This window comes from Bactrocera neohumeralis, chromosome 2 (genome assembly GCF_024586455.1).
Source record: "Bactrocera neohumeralis isolate Rockhampton chromosome 2, APGP_CSIRO_Bneo_wtdbg2-racon-allhic-juicebox.fasta_v2, whole genome shotgun sequence".
NCBI classification, from domain to species: Eukaryota; Metazoa; Arthropoda; class Insecta; order Diptera; family Tephritidae; genus Bactrocera; species Bactrocera neohumeralis.
The window spans coordinates 5,456,245-5,470,736 of NC_065919.1; the positions used below are offsets into that span (position 1 = coordinate 5,456,245).

At 32.4% G+C, this 14,492-nt stretch overlaps 1 protein-coding gene across 3 annotated transcripts; it reads right to left on the reverse strand.

Moving 5' to 3' along the window:
• Positions 1–1,225: 1,225 nt before the first annotated feature.
• LOC126750894 (nucleoprotein TPR) lies at positions 1,226–14,347 on the reverse strand. 3 transcript variants are annotated; one of them, XM_050460675.1, is made up of 6 exons: positions 14,214–14,347; positions 3,898–5,935; positions 3,314–3,415; positions 2,714–3,190; positions 2,179–2,295; positions 1,226–2,084 (listed from the first exon to the last, which is right to left on the reverse strand). In XM_050460675.1, exons 2-6 carry the CDS (start codon positions 5,911–5,913, stop codon positions 2,076–2,078), a joined length of 2,721 nt encoding a protein of 906 aa, XP_050316632.1. In that variant the 5' UTR covers positions 5,914–5,935; positions 14,214–14,347; the 3' UTR covers positions 1,226–2,075. The 3 variants fall into 3 exon arrangements, with proteins under 3 accessions (XP_050316632.1, XP_050316633.1, XP_050316634.1); XM_050460676.1 differs by lacking the exon at positions 14,214–14,347 and adding an exon at positions 13,929–14,014; XM_050460677.1 differs by lacking the exon at positions 3,314–3,415 and having other exon boundaries at positions 14,214–14,346.
• Between the last annotated feature and the right edge of the window lie 145 nt (positions 14,348–14,492).

Genomic DNA, 14,492 nt, shown 5'->3' on the forward strand with positions numbered 1-14,492 from the left:
GCGCGTTTCTTGTTCATTTGTTCATTTATCGGTCAGTCGTTGAAGCCTGTAATATCTTTGCAAAACTAGTTTTTTGTTGTCTAGTGTTTTCGTATTTACTCAACAATGCAAATAATTTCTTTAGTTCGGCAAGATAAAATAGTCAGTTCAAATAAAGTATACATTTAAAATATTTGCATTGTAATTATTCCAAGTATGCATTGCCATTGTTAAAACTTCTTATAATTTGGCGAATAGAAATATAAGTTTTCCAAAATTTTTAATATCAGTTTACTTTGCATGCAAAAGAAAGATTATGTATATATGTATATGTAAGAATTATCTAAACAACACATCTTCTTATCCTTAATGTATTCAGAAAAATTGCTTATTGTAATTGTTATTTGCGCAAAAAGAAAAAGAGAATGGAAAAGCACTCAATGAATGCATGGGAGAAAAAATTGTAATAAATATGGAATAATAAAAACAAATTTATTTAAATGATGTAATTTAAAATGTGTTTGTATCATTTTAACTAAAAGTTACTTGTATTTTAGGAAAACATTCGAAATCAAAAATATTGTAATATTAGTAGAAAAGTCATATCTTTCAATCTTTATATTAGCTGCAACAAAGAAGAAAGTTACTTTGCTTTATAATGGTTAATTACTTTAGTTAGTTTACTTGAACCGTAACTATGGTTAAGCCAACATCAGCTTTATTTTCTCGATCTGCGCATTGTTTTCTCGAACCGACATTTCCAAAACAAGAGAGAGATTCTATTATTTTCTTATGTATTGCATTGTATTCGATACTTCAATATCAATTTGAATTATGATACAATTAAATTGTTTGGCGCTAAGGTCAAGTTGGATTTTGATATTAAAAATTAATAGTGACACACATGGAATAGAATTTGTTATTAAGAATTATACGTAATGTAAATATTTTTATTAACTCATTCTCATATTTATACATTTTTACTAAATTGTACAGCATTAAAACTGTAACTACGGATACACAAGAGAAAACTCGTTTTCTTTAACAAAAATTATGATTTTTTCACATACAAGGTATTGCCACATGAGCATTATAAATGTACTGACAACTTTAAGTCATTTAAACTTGTGTAGTTGTGTAGTATTGTTGTTGCTTATAAATTCAAATGTGTGAAAATTTAGAATGCATTTTTCGAATTCCAATGAAATTTGCACAATTGCTTGTAATAAACTATTTTCATGTACTATTGTAATGTTTACAGTTCATTATATCTTTATTCACGATCTTTTGTGACGTATAAATTAACATTATTTGGTTATGTGTATGTATTTATGTATTCATGTATTTGTATGTATAAATGCAAAGACTTTTTGTGGAACACAAACAGCATAATGCTATTCAGCTATGCAGCGCATTAATAGATTTTTCTTTTTCTTTCCTACTTCCATCCTATTATCGGCTTTGCTAGCTTGCTATTTTTTTTATATAATGCTTGCATTTCATAATTACTAGCTTTACCCATTTTATATTAGCAATTCAGTGTAATTGGCTGTTTTAATTTGCTTTAATCTTTATATATTCTACTTTTGTTGCTTCCGCTTTCAATCATCAAACATTGCACAGTTTTAGGCTTATACTAAACTCTATATTTTTTGTTGCTATTTTTTGTTTTACATTTATTCACGCATAATTGGTTTGTTTTTTAATTTAACTTTATGTTTTTAATATCTTTTACTTTTTATCTCCTACTGTACTGTAACATAATTTTAGAATGATTCATGTTGCTGCTGTTTGTTATTAGCTACTATTTCATCGCTTATTGTGCAAATTAATGCTTACGTACGAACATTCTTGTTTGCTGATAATATGCAAGTATTTTCTAATAGTTTCACTTTTGTAAGCTTCTGTAAGAAATATGCTTGCATTTGGCATATTGTATTATGCCACTCATTATAATCCACTTCTATGGTTACTGGCCGCTTTTCTATGTAAGTAGTTGGCTGTTGTATCATATATTGTTTACTCATTTTGGATTTGGAAGGCATTACATCTTAATTGCATTTTTCTAACGCTAAACGAACTCCAATGATGCGACATTAAATGTCCTGTAAATAATTAAATTTAGTCGTTTTCTTTTATTTCGATAACTCAATAATATATATAATTATACAATATATCATAAATAATTAAATAACTCACCTGCGCTCCATTTGAGTGCTGCAATCTAGAAATTTCCTCATCCTTTGCTAATAAAATGCTTTGCCATTTCTCGTGCTCTTGCAGTGCATGCCCTTCAAGAGCTGACAATGTGTTGCTCTGTAAATCAATTCAAAGAAAGTTATTATTTTCAAAAAGATACAAAATTTGGTTAATAATTATCTATATCTAAAGTAGTAGTTTGCAAAATGTTTTAGAAACAAGAACAAGTTAACTTCAGTTGCAAATTCGCTGCTAAGGTTATCATTCTAATGGATAATTTTATATATGATTTCAGTTTAAACGATAAAATTTGATTATATAAATTATAGAAATTAATATCTCTACCAATGATTTTAAATTCATCTTCGAACATTTCTCTTCGTATTATATAACAACACTATGTATACATATACACCTAGCAAACTGGAATTTGGTGAAGCAATATTTCCATGAAGCTTGATTTTATAATAGATAATTGAAGCCTCAACTGAAATATCGGGAGTAAAACTTAAAACACAAAGATTTTTTGACTTACAGTCTTCTTAACGAGCTTAGTTAACTCATCCACCTTGGCGCGCAGTTGAGTATTTTGCAGACGCAGTTCAACTGCATCCACATCGTTGCCATTACCGCTGCTTCCACCATCACCACTACTGTTGCTACTAATACGATTATTGCTATTGATTAAGTTATCATTATGTGAGTTGTTGTTTGTGTGGCTTGAAGAGGTGTGATTACTGTTGCTGCTGTTGGTATTAGATTGTGTTGATTTGTTACTACTGCTGCTAGCCGCTTTATTGACTGCAGCTAATTTTATTTGTGAGGCCAAAACCTGTTCCACCCACTGCTCAAAGGATACACTAAGCGCGGTGCTGGCACAAGCTTTAACTGCTTCTGGATAGAGACGCTGGAATATTTCACGCACATGTTTCTCGTCATTTGCGGAAACGGTTGGGGAATTGGCTGTGGCGGAAGATTGTTTTTGCGAAGCTGCGAAAAGCTGCTGCTGTTGCTGAAAATAAAAATTAAACGATTAAAGATTTAGACAAGAAACATTATAATTAAGCTTCTGGGGTTAAATAAAATATTGTTCAAATATTTTTTATAAAAGTTTTGGATTAAAACATGCACTTACAACTAAGCTTGCATTTGCGCTCTTAGACGCTTTACTTTGTCTAGCTGTTGTTTCACAACTTTGTAAAGCTTCAACCAACTTCCAGTTTTTCTTACGCAAATCCTAAAGCGAAATATGGAAACATATTAGTACAAGAATAAAAGAACAAATGTGGAAAACCGAAATTATTTATGAAACTGTGTAGTATGCATTTAGAACTACGTGAATAATAAAATTAAAACTGGAAGTTATTTTAAGTCTTAAGAATGATTTGAACAAATTTCGCTAAATTACTATGAACGCTTAGATCCATAATACCGTATTAATAATGTTTATTCAATTTAGCGATTCGTTTTTGATTTCTTTTGAAATGTGGGCATCAAGCCGTGATAATTCAATGGTTATTATATAATCGGATTTTATACGAATCATTTTCAAAAATATGTGAGAGAGTTCGCAACGATTTGAACCTAATAATAATGTTTTATTAGTAATTAGGGGAGAAATAATAGCTGGGTGAGCTACTTTTTGTAGAATTACGAATTATGTAGAATTGGACTTGTGCACTTATAAATTATCTGGACTTATCATATATTGTAACTTACATCGTTCTTTTCTTTTTGTTCTTGGAGCTGTTGTAGTAACTCCTTTTCACGTAGGTTCAGTTTGTCCACAGTCTGCTCGACCTGTTGCAGTTGCTGGTGCTTACTACCGATGTCTTGCTGGAGTGACTGAACCAACTTCTGTAAATCATTATGTGTTTGTGCATTAAGTTGTGTTTGCGCTTCTAAACCGCTGAATTGTTTTAATAATGAGGCATGCTTAGTATTAAATTCGGCCAATTGTTGCTCTTTCTCAGCCAATTGTAACTTGAGTACATCGTATGTTGCCTGCAAACCAGATTGTTCCGCAGCATGATTGTTTATGCCGGCCAGTTGTTGTAGCAACTCGTTATTTTTAGCTTGCAAGGCTTCGAGCTGATTCTGCTTCTCCGCCAAAGCCGTGTTTCGTGCCTCAAGATCTTGCCGGACCTGCGTCAAATCAGCTTTGATTGATTCGTGTGCATTTTGTAAGTTATGTACTTCCAACTGGCGTTCAGCGTTTTCGATTTCAAGTGTTTTCGATTTTTCGAGTTCTACAATTCGGTTATTCGAGATTTGTTCGAGCTCTTCACGTTGCTGTTCGAGGAGACTTATTTGTTGTTTTAACTCTTCGTTCGCCTGATTACAGGCGTTAACCAAGCAGGTCAGATCGTTAATACACTTATCCTTGTGCGTCGATTCACATTGTAAGCGTTGCAATTGTGCGAACAAGTCTTGGGAACCATTTTGTTTTTCAATTAAAAGTTTGGCTTGGAATTGTTTACGCTCCTGCGCGAACTTGTCGTTGAGTGCTTGCATGTCCTGAGTGAGTAAAGCAATCTGTTGGTCTTTGGAATTAATCGCTTCAACGTAATTTTTGACAGTAGCATTCAATTGGGCACGTTCTGCATTAATTTCTGTACGTAAATCACGCAATTTTGCTTGAATACCTATCGATGCTTCTTGTTCTTCGGCTAACGCTTTCTCCTTCTCTTCCAATTGGCGTTTTAATTTCTGGCATATATCATCAGACCATTCCGAATGAGTTGCAGGCGTATCCTGTTGCTTATTCAACAAATAATCGATAAGTATTTGTATCTCGGAACGATTAAGCTCGGCGCGACGGAAGAGATTCATGAGTAATGAAACGCCAATAGTATCTGAATCAGAAAGTTTATCGAGTGCAAGTACAAGATCTTTGGTAGCAGCAGTCTCTTTGTTCTGCTTCTTATTTTGTTGTTTTGTTTTATTGTTTCCACTGGCATTATTAGCAACATGTGCCTTTGGTGAGCCTTGACGTACTTTCTCATCCTGCTGTTTAAGCTCCTTTGCAACTTGCGGTTGTATAACAGGTTCGGCTACTGGTGGTTGCTGCTGTTCACTAGCGGGCAAAATTGGCTTTTCCACTGCTACATTTTTATCCTTTTTACCATTCTTTTCTTTTTTGTTATTATCCTTCTTATCGTGTTTCTTTAACTCAACTGTATCTTTAGGTTGTTTCGTTTCGAAAGAATTTGCTTGTTCTTCAATAACCAAATTCTCACGCACCACAACTGGTTCATTCTTATTCACCAAAATTCCCGAAGTCTTGCTCTTCTTCTCCTTCTTTGATTTCTGTTTTGAATTTTCTTTTTCACGCTCAATGATACTGGCGCGTCGCACGGCTTCTGGAGTGGCACCAACAATCACTTCTGGATCTGGATCGAATTCAACATGAGATTTGGACAAACCCTGCGGCTCATCATCTACAGATGTTGGTTCGGATTGGGCATCGGAATCCTCTTGCTCGGTGTTGTCTTTTTGCTGTTCACGTTGTAATTTTTTTTTCTCACGCTTCAGATCCTTCTTTGTTGTTTGTTGTTTTTTTGGTTTCCTTGCAGCCACTTTGCTCTGGGCGTAGATTTTGTCAGTGAACGCCTTCTTTTCGGCAACGATATCTTCGAATGTTTTACGACGGAAAATGCTATTAATGAAGAGAAGCGAGCAGAGAGAGGCGAGGAAGATGCAGGTAATTACAACCAATAAGTGAAAGTCCATCATTGCATAATTTTATCAAATGAACCTGCGCAAAAATAGCAGATAGAAACAGAAATTACCAAAATATGCGTCATAATTATTATATATTTATTTAAGAATATCAAAATAAGTAAAATAAAAATAAATAAGATTATAAGAGAAATAAAATAATATTATTCAACAAAACTCTGTGCGATTAGGATTAGCTTGCCTGCAGAGTGAACGCTCACATCTAAGCCAATTCCAAAGCGGATTTCGATCAGCGTTGATCGATTTTAGGTACCGCAGAGAAATGCGAAATTTAGCGCTGAATTCCGAGCGTACTTTGCTATTATAAAGTTTTTTTTGTATATTTGTAAGAGTTTCTTTTAGCCGCAAAGGATTTGGTTCGAATATATTTAAAACAAGAAATATAAATAATTAAGGAATGTTTTGTGCGTAAAACAAAAAATTGGCCGTAAAAGATACAGGTATTTTATAAACACCAAAGAATTAGAGAATTCCCGTCATAAGTTTTCCTTTGAAAATTTTAATAGCGGGTATTCTAAATATTGTTCTACCAAATTCATGGTTATTCCTTGAACTACATGTGCAACAAGGCTTCGGGGTCTACTTTACGGTGGCTGTGCATTTCCGTCTGAAAACGTAGTTTTGATGCTGATTACTCGCTTTCGTCGACTTTTTGCCCGGCTATATTTGCTATATTTCGACTTTTCGAATTCGAAGTGAAGTTACTTCTTATCTACCCATATATTAATATATACTTGTATAAATATATACGTAAACTTATGAAGTTTTATTTCATTCGCCTCAGAAAAACAACTTAATTGGAGGCGCGATGGAAAAATATTCGATTAATATAGAAATGCAATTCCCAGAAATGCTTATCACTAAATGCACATGCAGAAGTAAACGAAATTCTTATCAATGAAATGACATTTTCACGCTCAATAGAGCTTTAATACAGCCATTTACTCACCTGCTACAATGAAATATTCGCTTTTAAGGCGAAAATAATATATTTTACAAATATTTAGTATGTACATATGAACAAAGAATTCAATGCCAAAAACCTGTGATAAGTAGTTGAAGACATGGACATTTCGATATGACGTGTACTTTCGAAATTAAAACAAGCAATACGATTATCTACAATGGCAAAATTTGGCAACTAAAAGCTAAATATGTTTTTTGCTTCAATGCGTACAGACTGTATATAGATGATAGCCAATTGGTTTCAAAATTATTTTCCAATTTGAAAACGAAAAATAATAGTGTAATTTTGTAAAATGATTCACATATATTAGGCACGGTTTACACAGAATATATGTACATATGTATATAATACGCATATATCGTATACCTATGTACATACATATATGCATATACTATATACTATATAGTATACACATGTATATAGACAACAACCTTCTTTACGGATCGACGTCCAAGGTTCCTTTCGGGTACAATTCTTCCCTTATCTTAACATTTGCTCTGTTTAGTCAAGCTTTTCGCATGAAAGTACATACATATATATATATATGTACATATACAGAGTACATACAAAAAGAGTAATTTCGATTTATTGTACCAATTGGTAATCTTGGTAAATAATTTATACATACATATATATTTTTTGTTGTACATGATTGACATATGTCATAAAATAATGTTGGCAATCGTATGCAGAACAAATATTTTTCACCTCCAAAAAGTTATCGTTTACGGTACTTTTTTGTATTCACATTCATTTCTTGACCATAATAATTGCAAATGTATCTTATTTTTCAATTGATTTGATTCTGCAGATAATACACATACTCACCTTTGTAAAATTAATTCTTGTCAAGTAAATACAACGGTTTAAGTTTCACAAATTATTTTCGGTAAAATCAATTTGAAAACGAAAAAATAATAGTGTAATTTTGTAAAATGATTCTCCAGTAGATATAAATTATTTCATATATTAGGCACGGTATTAAGAATGTAAAAACAACTAAGCAAATACCTATTTATTTATTATTTTATTACCCAGCTTTATCGGAAAAGATTATTTGTTAAAACTTGACTTTATTCCAAATGAGCATTGGCAACCAAACACACAAGAATTTTAATTTATATTCTACTTTCATCATCATCTGGTTTCATTTGACATGTACATACATACCTATACATACATATGTATATACCAAAATTCATAAGTTATATCAACTGACTTTTGTAAGCATTTAAATAGAAGAGAAGTCTATGGTTACTGTTTATACAAAACCCGATGAGGACGGAAAACTCATTGAAAATACAAATCACATTCAGTACCATCCGTATTTATTTACATATCCAATGTAAGTACATTTGCGCAAATAGGTATACAAGAGTGGATCTACTAAAATATGCCTTCCCACATGTACATACATATGCATTTGGAGATTGCGTCAACCATCTGTTTCGTCAAAATATTACTGACAACACTTGCCTCCAGTGGGTTCTTCCAAGTTCTTAGAGCCGGTTTGCATCAGCAGTTTAATTTAAAATTGATATCTTTTGATGAGTCAGTTCACAAACCATTCAAATGATCACAGAATTTGAAATTATTTTACTATTCTTTCGCTAAACCAGCTTAACATTTTCTGTTTCATTTTTCCTTTCTGAGAAATTAGTTTGAATCATGATAGATTACGCGAGGCTGGTTTCGGAAATGCTTAACTCTTGTAGTGACGCCTTTGCACTTTTGTAGCTATAAAAACGTGTGTGTGAAGCACACGTACATACATAACTATATACAGAAAGACATAAAGCCATGATTGAACTCTTCCAAAAATACCAAAGCTAGATATTTAACAAACCTTATACATACGTATGGAAATGAATAGGGGAAAAATAAAAATATTTATTTCCTTGCTCAGGTTACCAATTCATTTAAGTTGTTCAAAGGGTTAAAATTTTCATTAGAATTAATTTTAAACTTAAGACGCTAAAACTTTTTTGATCATATGATAAATTTAAAATTGGAGGAACTTTTACGAAGTAAGGAGACATAATTTGTATCAAGTATATTTTATCTTTCCCTCAGATGTAATACACATACATACATACATACATACATATTTTATATGTTTACAATATAAATATATACATATCGTCACCTGAAATGCAAAATAACGTATCATCAAAAAATTCAAAATTGAGTTTTTTACTGATTACGATTCACCACATCATATTACATATGTGCCGCAAATTTTAAGCTTCTGCGATCAAAAATACCCAAGCTATATTAAAAATTCAAAAAAACGTATCATCAAGTGCTTGATTTCGTTAAACAAAATAACGTATCATCACTAAAGTATGTAAATATAACAGAGTGTTTTTTTGTTTTATATCGAAGTTAGCCTTCATTTATTGTTTATGTTTATTTTTAGTGATTAAGTTCAATGTGCTTTTGTAAATTTAGGCTACATCGTTGATCGAACGTGGACTACTATATACATATATGTGCATATGTAGTCCTTTGTGAGGCCATAGAAAAGAATAACTCCTGTGTTCGAACTTATAAATTAACAAAACGCTTCCCGCCAGTTCGGTGGGATGTCTGAAGGTATGCGCCACCAAGTGATTAAGTCCTGACCTCCCTAACTCAAGACAGCCAAGAAGGAAGTGTTGAGTTGTTTCCACCTAATCTTTTTCCATACAGCTTCTGCAGATGGCGTCTGGTAAGACTCTTCTTGCTAGCTCATGGCACTCGATGCTATTGATAGCGAGGTTAGGTCTTCGATCAGCTCTGAATTCTCTCATTGTTAATGAGTTCAAGGCTGGAATCGCCGCTCTGCTATCTGAGTCGATGGTCACTCCTCTGAAGCAGGGTGCACTCCGGAGTAGTAAATCTACTGCTACCTTAATGGCTCCAATCTCGGCCTGGAAGACACTGTAATACTTAGGAAGTTGGAGAAACTGGAGTTGATAGAGAGCTCCTGACAGTAGACCTCCTCCACCTTTGACCCATCCATGAAGAAGCTCACTGTAACTTTTCTCCAACGGCTTCTTCCCACCCACAACTCCCTCGGAATATGGGTAGAGAAGGAGCCGCCAGAGTTCGTTTTAGCGACTCCATGATCCAAGTAATCAGACCCGTGCTTTTTTAGGAATTCAGCAGCCTATTCTATTGCAAAGTTTAACAATAACTAAGAAGAAATGGCAACATCTGCAGGACCTAGAAGCTTTAATTCCAGTAGACTGTTATTACTTTTATGATAATATACCTTTTGAATAATTAGTTATTTAATAAGTAATAATTAAACATTATCCACATTTTTTAGCTTGAAATATTAAAATTTTTTCTGGTACTTATGTACATATTAATAATAAAAATAACATGAAATATGAAAAACTTGCAACTGTTTTTATTTAAAATTAAAAAAAAAGTATTAATATTCAAATTTTTAATTTTGTTTCAGAAATGAAAATTCAAAATAACGTAAGACACCTACTATAAAATTTGCTTAATTTTTTCATTATTTTTTTCTAAAATATACTTATAGGTTCATGTTAATTCAGATTTGAAAATTTTGTTTCAATATCTCAAGTGGTTTTCTTTTTATACGGTTTTTTGCTTCTCCTGTAAACCTACGAAAAGTGATGTTACGTTATTTTGCATTTCAGGTGACGATATGCATATTATAATATCTCCTTTAAAACTACTGCCGCCGTGGAGGATTTTTAACTTTAAATAAAACTAAATAGCTGTAGCCTTAACTGGGTAGACTGCAAAATTAGACTGCCCGAATGTTGGGATTCCGAAAAGAATTTTGATATAATTATAAATTTAATTTCTCTTTAATCGCATAGTGGTGTATTAAATTATTTCTTTTTACATGTTAATATTTTTATTGAAAAATGTATATACAATCCATATGCACAAGTTCACCTATTTTGCATGGTATCGTAAGTATATTCCAACTAATATGCAAGGTTTTGAAGATCCGGCATTAAAAATATCGCCGATTAAAGCTTACGTCTCAAACGTATACACATACATATGCACATGCATACATTATATATGTGTGCATGTACCTAAATTTGCACGCTTTAACAGTAATCGTGCTTATATTAGTAGGCCGGATGGGCGACTCGGTCTAATGAATTGGATTTGGGTTGAACAAAAAAGAAGGAGAAGGAGGGGAAAGTGATCGTTTATTCGACTGTTTGCCGGCCGGTAGATTGTACTCGTACATATTAATGTACATTTAAATGTTACTATTGCTGTCGCATATAAAGTAATATAAACAACGATAAAGCGAAATGAAAAATCAACGAGAAAAAACGAAAAAAACAAATATGTATACGTACATGTACATACCTATTTTGTAGCATTGTGTAAAAGCCGATAGGGGTCATTAACCGGAAGAGTTTGATTGGGGAACGCCGTCTTAAACACGGCTTGATACTTATTACGGAAAATGCCCAAAAATTTAGAACAATTTATGTAAATGGAACAAAAATTTCTATATTTTCATGGTTATATCAAGTAATATAAATTAAAAAAGTTGAAACTTTATATTAATATAAAAAACTTACTTTGAATTTCAAGACGGATTGGTAACAAGAACAGAACAAATGGTTTTTTCGGTAAAATCAATTTATATATTTTATTCAAAATAGTCTCCTTTTGCTGCAATACAGCTTTTTGCACGGTCCAAAAGCATGTCGAACGAGTGTTTTTGCTCGTTGGCCCGTATGGTCGCCAGTATGCCGGTGCAAGCCTTTTGAATGGGCTCTACGCCAGCATAACGCTTTCTTTTCATGGCAATGCATTTTTCCGAAAATAAAGAAGTCGCACGGAGCCATATCAGGTGAATACGGGGAGTGATTAATGGTTAAAATGTAAATTTTGGTCAAATAATCGGTCACAAGCGTCGATCGATAAGAGCACTTTTTGGTCGTCAGTCAATTTGTGCGGAACTAACCGTGCGCACACCTTTCGTAAGCCCAATAATCGCCATAAAATTGTTTCATCAAATGAAACGTTACGGTAAAAGTTTTATCAATTTTAAAACAAAATTTAATGTTGGCTCTTTGTTCGAAGCTCATTTTCGCACCGATAACACAAACATACTCACACTTAAAACGCAATAACTTCACTTCCAATCCATGAAATGTCATGAAATTCTCACTATAAAATAGATAAAGATAGCAGATTCTAACGCACCAGTCCACATATAGATGACGCCACTAGGGGCGCTATATTCACAAAATCCTGTTTACTTTGGAACGCTCCTTGTATGTATGCACATTAAAATTCTCACTTTCTAGTTGCTGTATTTTAAACGCTTAGTTGACACATTTCATGGCGCAAGTGGCAAGTTCACTTAATACAAATATGACAGACATTAAGGCATTAAAAAAACATTATAGTAAATTGGACAGAAGGGATAAGAGGAACTCTATTAGTAAAAAAATATTTTGGAAGGCCGTCTTCTTAGACAGCGTTTTTTTTTTTAAATACGAATTATAATTTTATATACAATGTATATACATACATATATATACATATGTATGTATTCTCTATAGGAATTTCAATCCTATATGCACCTCAACACAATACACCAATTGTCATATACTGGATTGGTCTTGATTCATAACAAAAAAGATATCAATATACATACTTATGTGACCTGGTCTACGAAAAGGGAGCTAACGTGCGAAAACTAGTTTTCTGGGAAACAGCTGTTAAATCTCATCTCTCTCATCTTCCATCCGAATCAACTAAAAAGTGAAAATTGATTTTTTGACACCTAAGCCCCCTTTCCGTAGACCAGGTCACATATAGTAATTATAAACAAATATATTTTGTATTATCTTATTAATATAAACTCGCAACCTATTGACTACAGACTTCAATTCACTTTTTTCAGATGAGTTTGTTACACCATCAATAACTAACTTTACTTTTTCCGATCAGTGCTGAATATGTATAATTACTACTCGGCACGTCAACGCTCCAACCAACTTTGTTTTTGTTGTAATATTGTAAGTAATAAGACACGATATGTACGGTAAATTCTTCTTATTCTAATTGGAATATATCAGGTCAGTTTTTAAAGTCATAAAACTCAAATAAAATGAGTGTGTGAATATGTGAATATTTGAGCAAACAAATTAGAATGTAATTTCTAGTATACGAATGTAATGAAGTAGATAAAAAAAAGTAAATACGTAGATGGATGGGCACACAATTTTGGCAGAGAAATGCATCGCACGTTTTCCTTTTATTTTGGCAAACAAGGGAATTATGTTAATAATCTGCTAATTAATGAATCCGAGACATTAGTAATACCAAAAATTAAGGTACATATGTGAACCCAAAATGTCAGTCAAAATTGCATTAAACTACAGTACTCTTATTTTGAAGTTTTTAAGCCATCTAACCACTTTTTCTCTCACTGCTTCACCTTATTTTAATGCTGAGCAAAAAACCTAGAATGACAAGATTTTCTGTCCCGATCGCTCATAAAATTTACATCAATGCAGTTAATCATAGGTCACAAATACTAAAAAAAGGTAAGTGGATATTTCTTAGGTCGCTTTGAAAAGGTCCAAATTCATGTTGGTTTTTAATACATTTAGCTGTCTATCGACCACGCCCTTCTAAATTCAACGGATTTTATAAATTTTTCTGATCACTTGCCTATATAAAATATGTAGCACTTTTGCAAAGGAGTGATGCATTCCAATCCCTAATTAAACCGACCATTATTTTACTAAAAGTTTCTTCAAGGTAATGACTAAAAATATCATTCATATTTTTGCACCTTTCGCTACAAACTTCTTAAGAAAATATAATAATGAATTTTTATGATTTCTGCGTAAATAATTATGTCAAATATATTGTGTGATCTCTTATTACTTAGAATTAGTTAATTAGCATTGCAAATTTTCACAATATTTTTTGGTAAAAACAGAAATGAGCCAATATAATGCAATGCACATCAAGGTCTTTGCATATTTATCGCAATTCAATCAAAGTATCAGTTATGAGTAATGCATACCTCAACAAATATTAATAATTTCACATTTAGAACCTAAAACATTTAATTCTATTGTTGCCTGACACCAAAAATGCAACGTAGGCAGCAAATTTCTTTTTCTTGTTTCTTTTTTTTTCTTTTGGCACTTTCCACGCCAGCACCGCCATTGCTGGTCGCAGAAAAAGTCGGGACAATGTGAATGAAAAAATGAAATTTGCCGACTTGAGAAAGACCCTATTGTTCTTGCACAATTATCTTTTTCGTATGCTATTAATTGAAGAGACTTATGTTTATAATAAAACTTACAATTTATATTATGCCTTCAAACTTTTGCAATTAATTAATTAAACACTTTATATTTAAAGAGCACAAGTATTCAAATTCCGAAATCCTTCTACTCCACTTGTTCGTCGTCTTCGCTTCAATCAAAAAATGCAAAATTTCTACTGTCACATCAGACAACGTTGCCAGAGTCAAAATATGTTATAAATAAAACGAATATGGGGAAAATGGATGCTGTAATAATTATTTTTAATATATGTAAATTAATAATAAAAAATAATAAATGTAAATAATTTATTATCT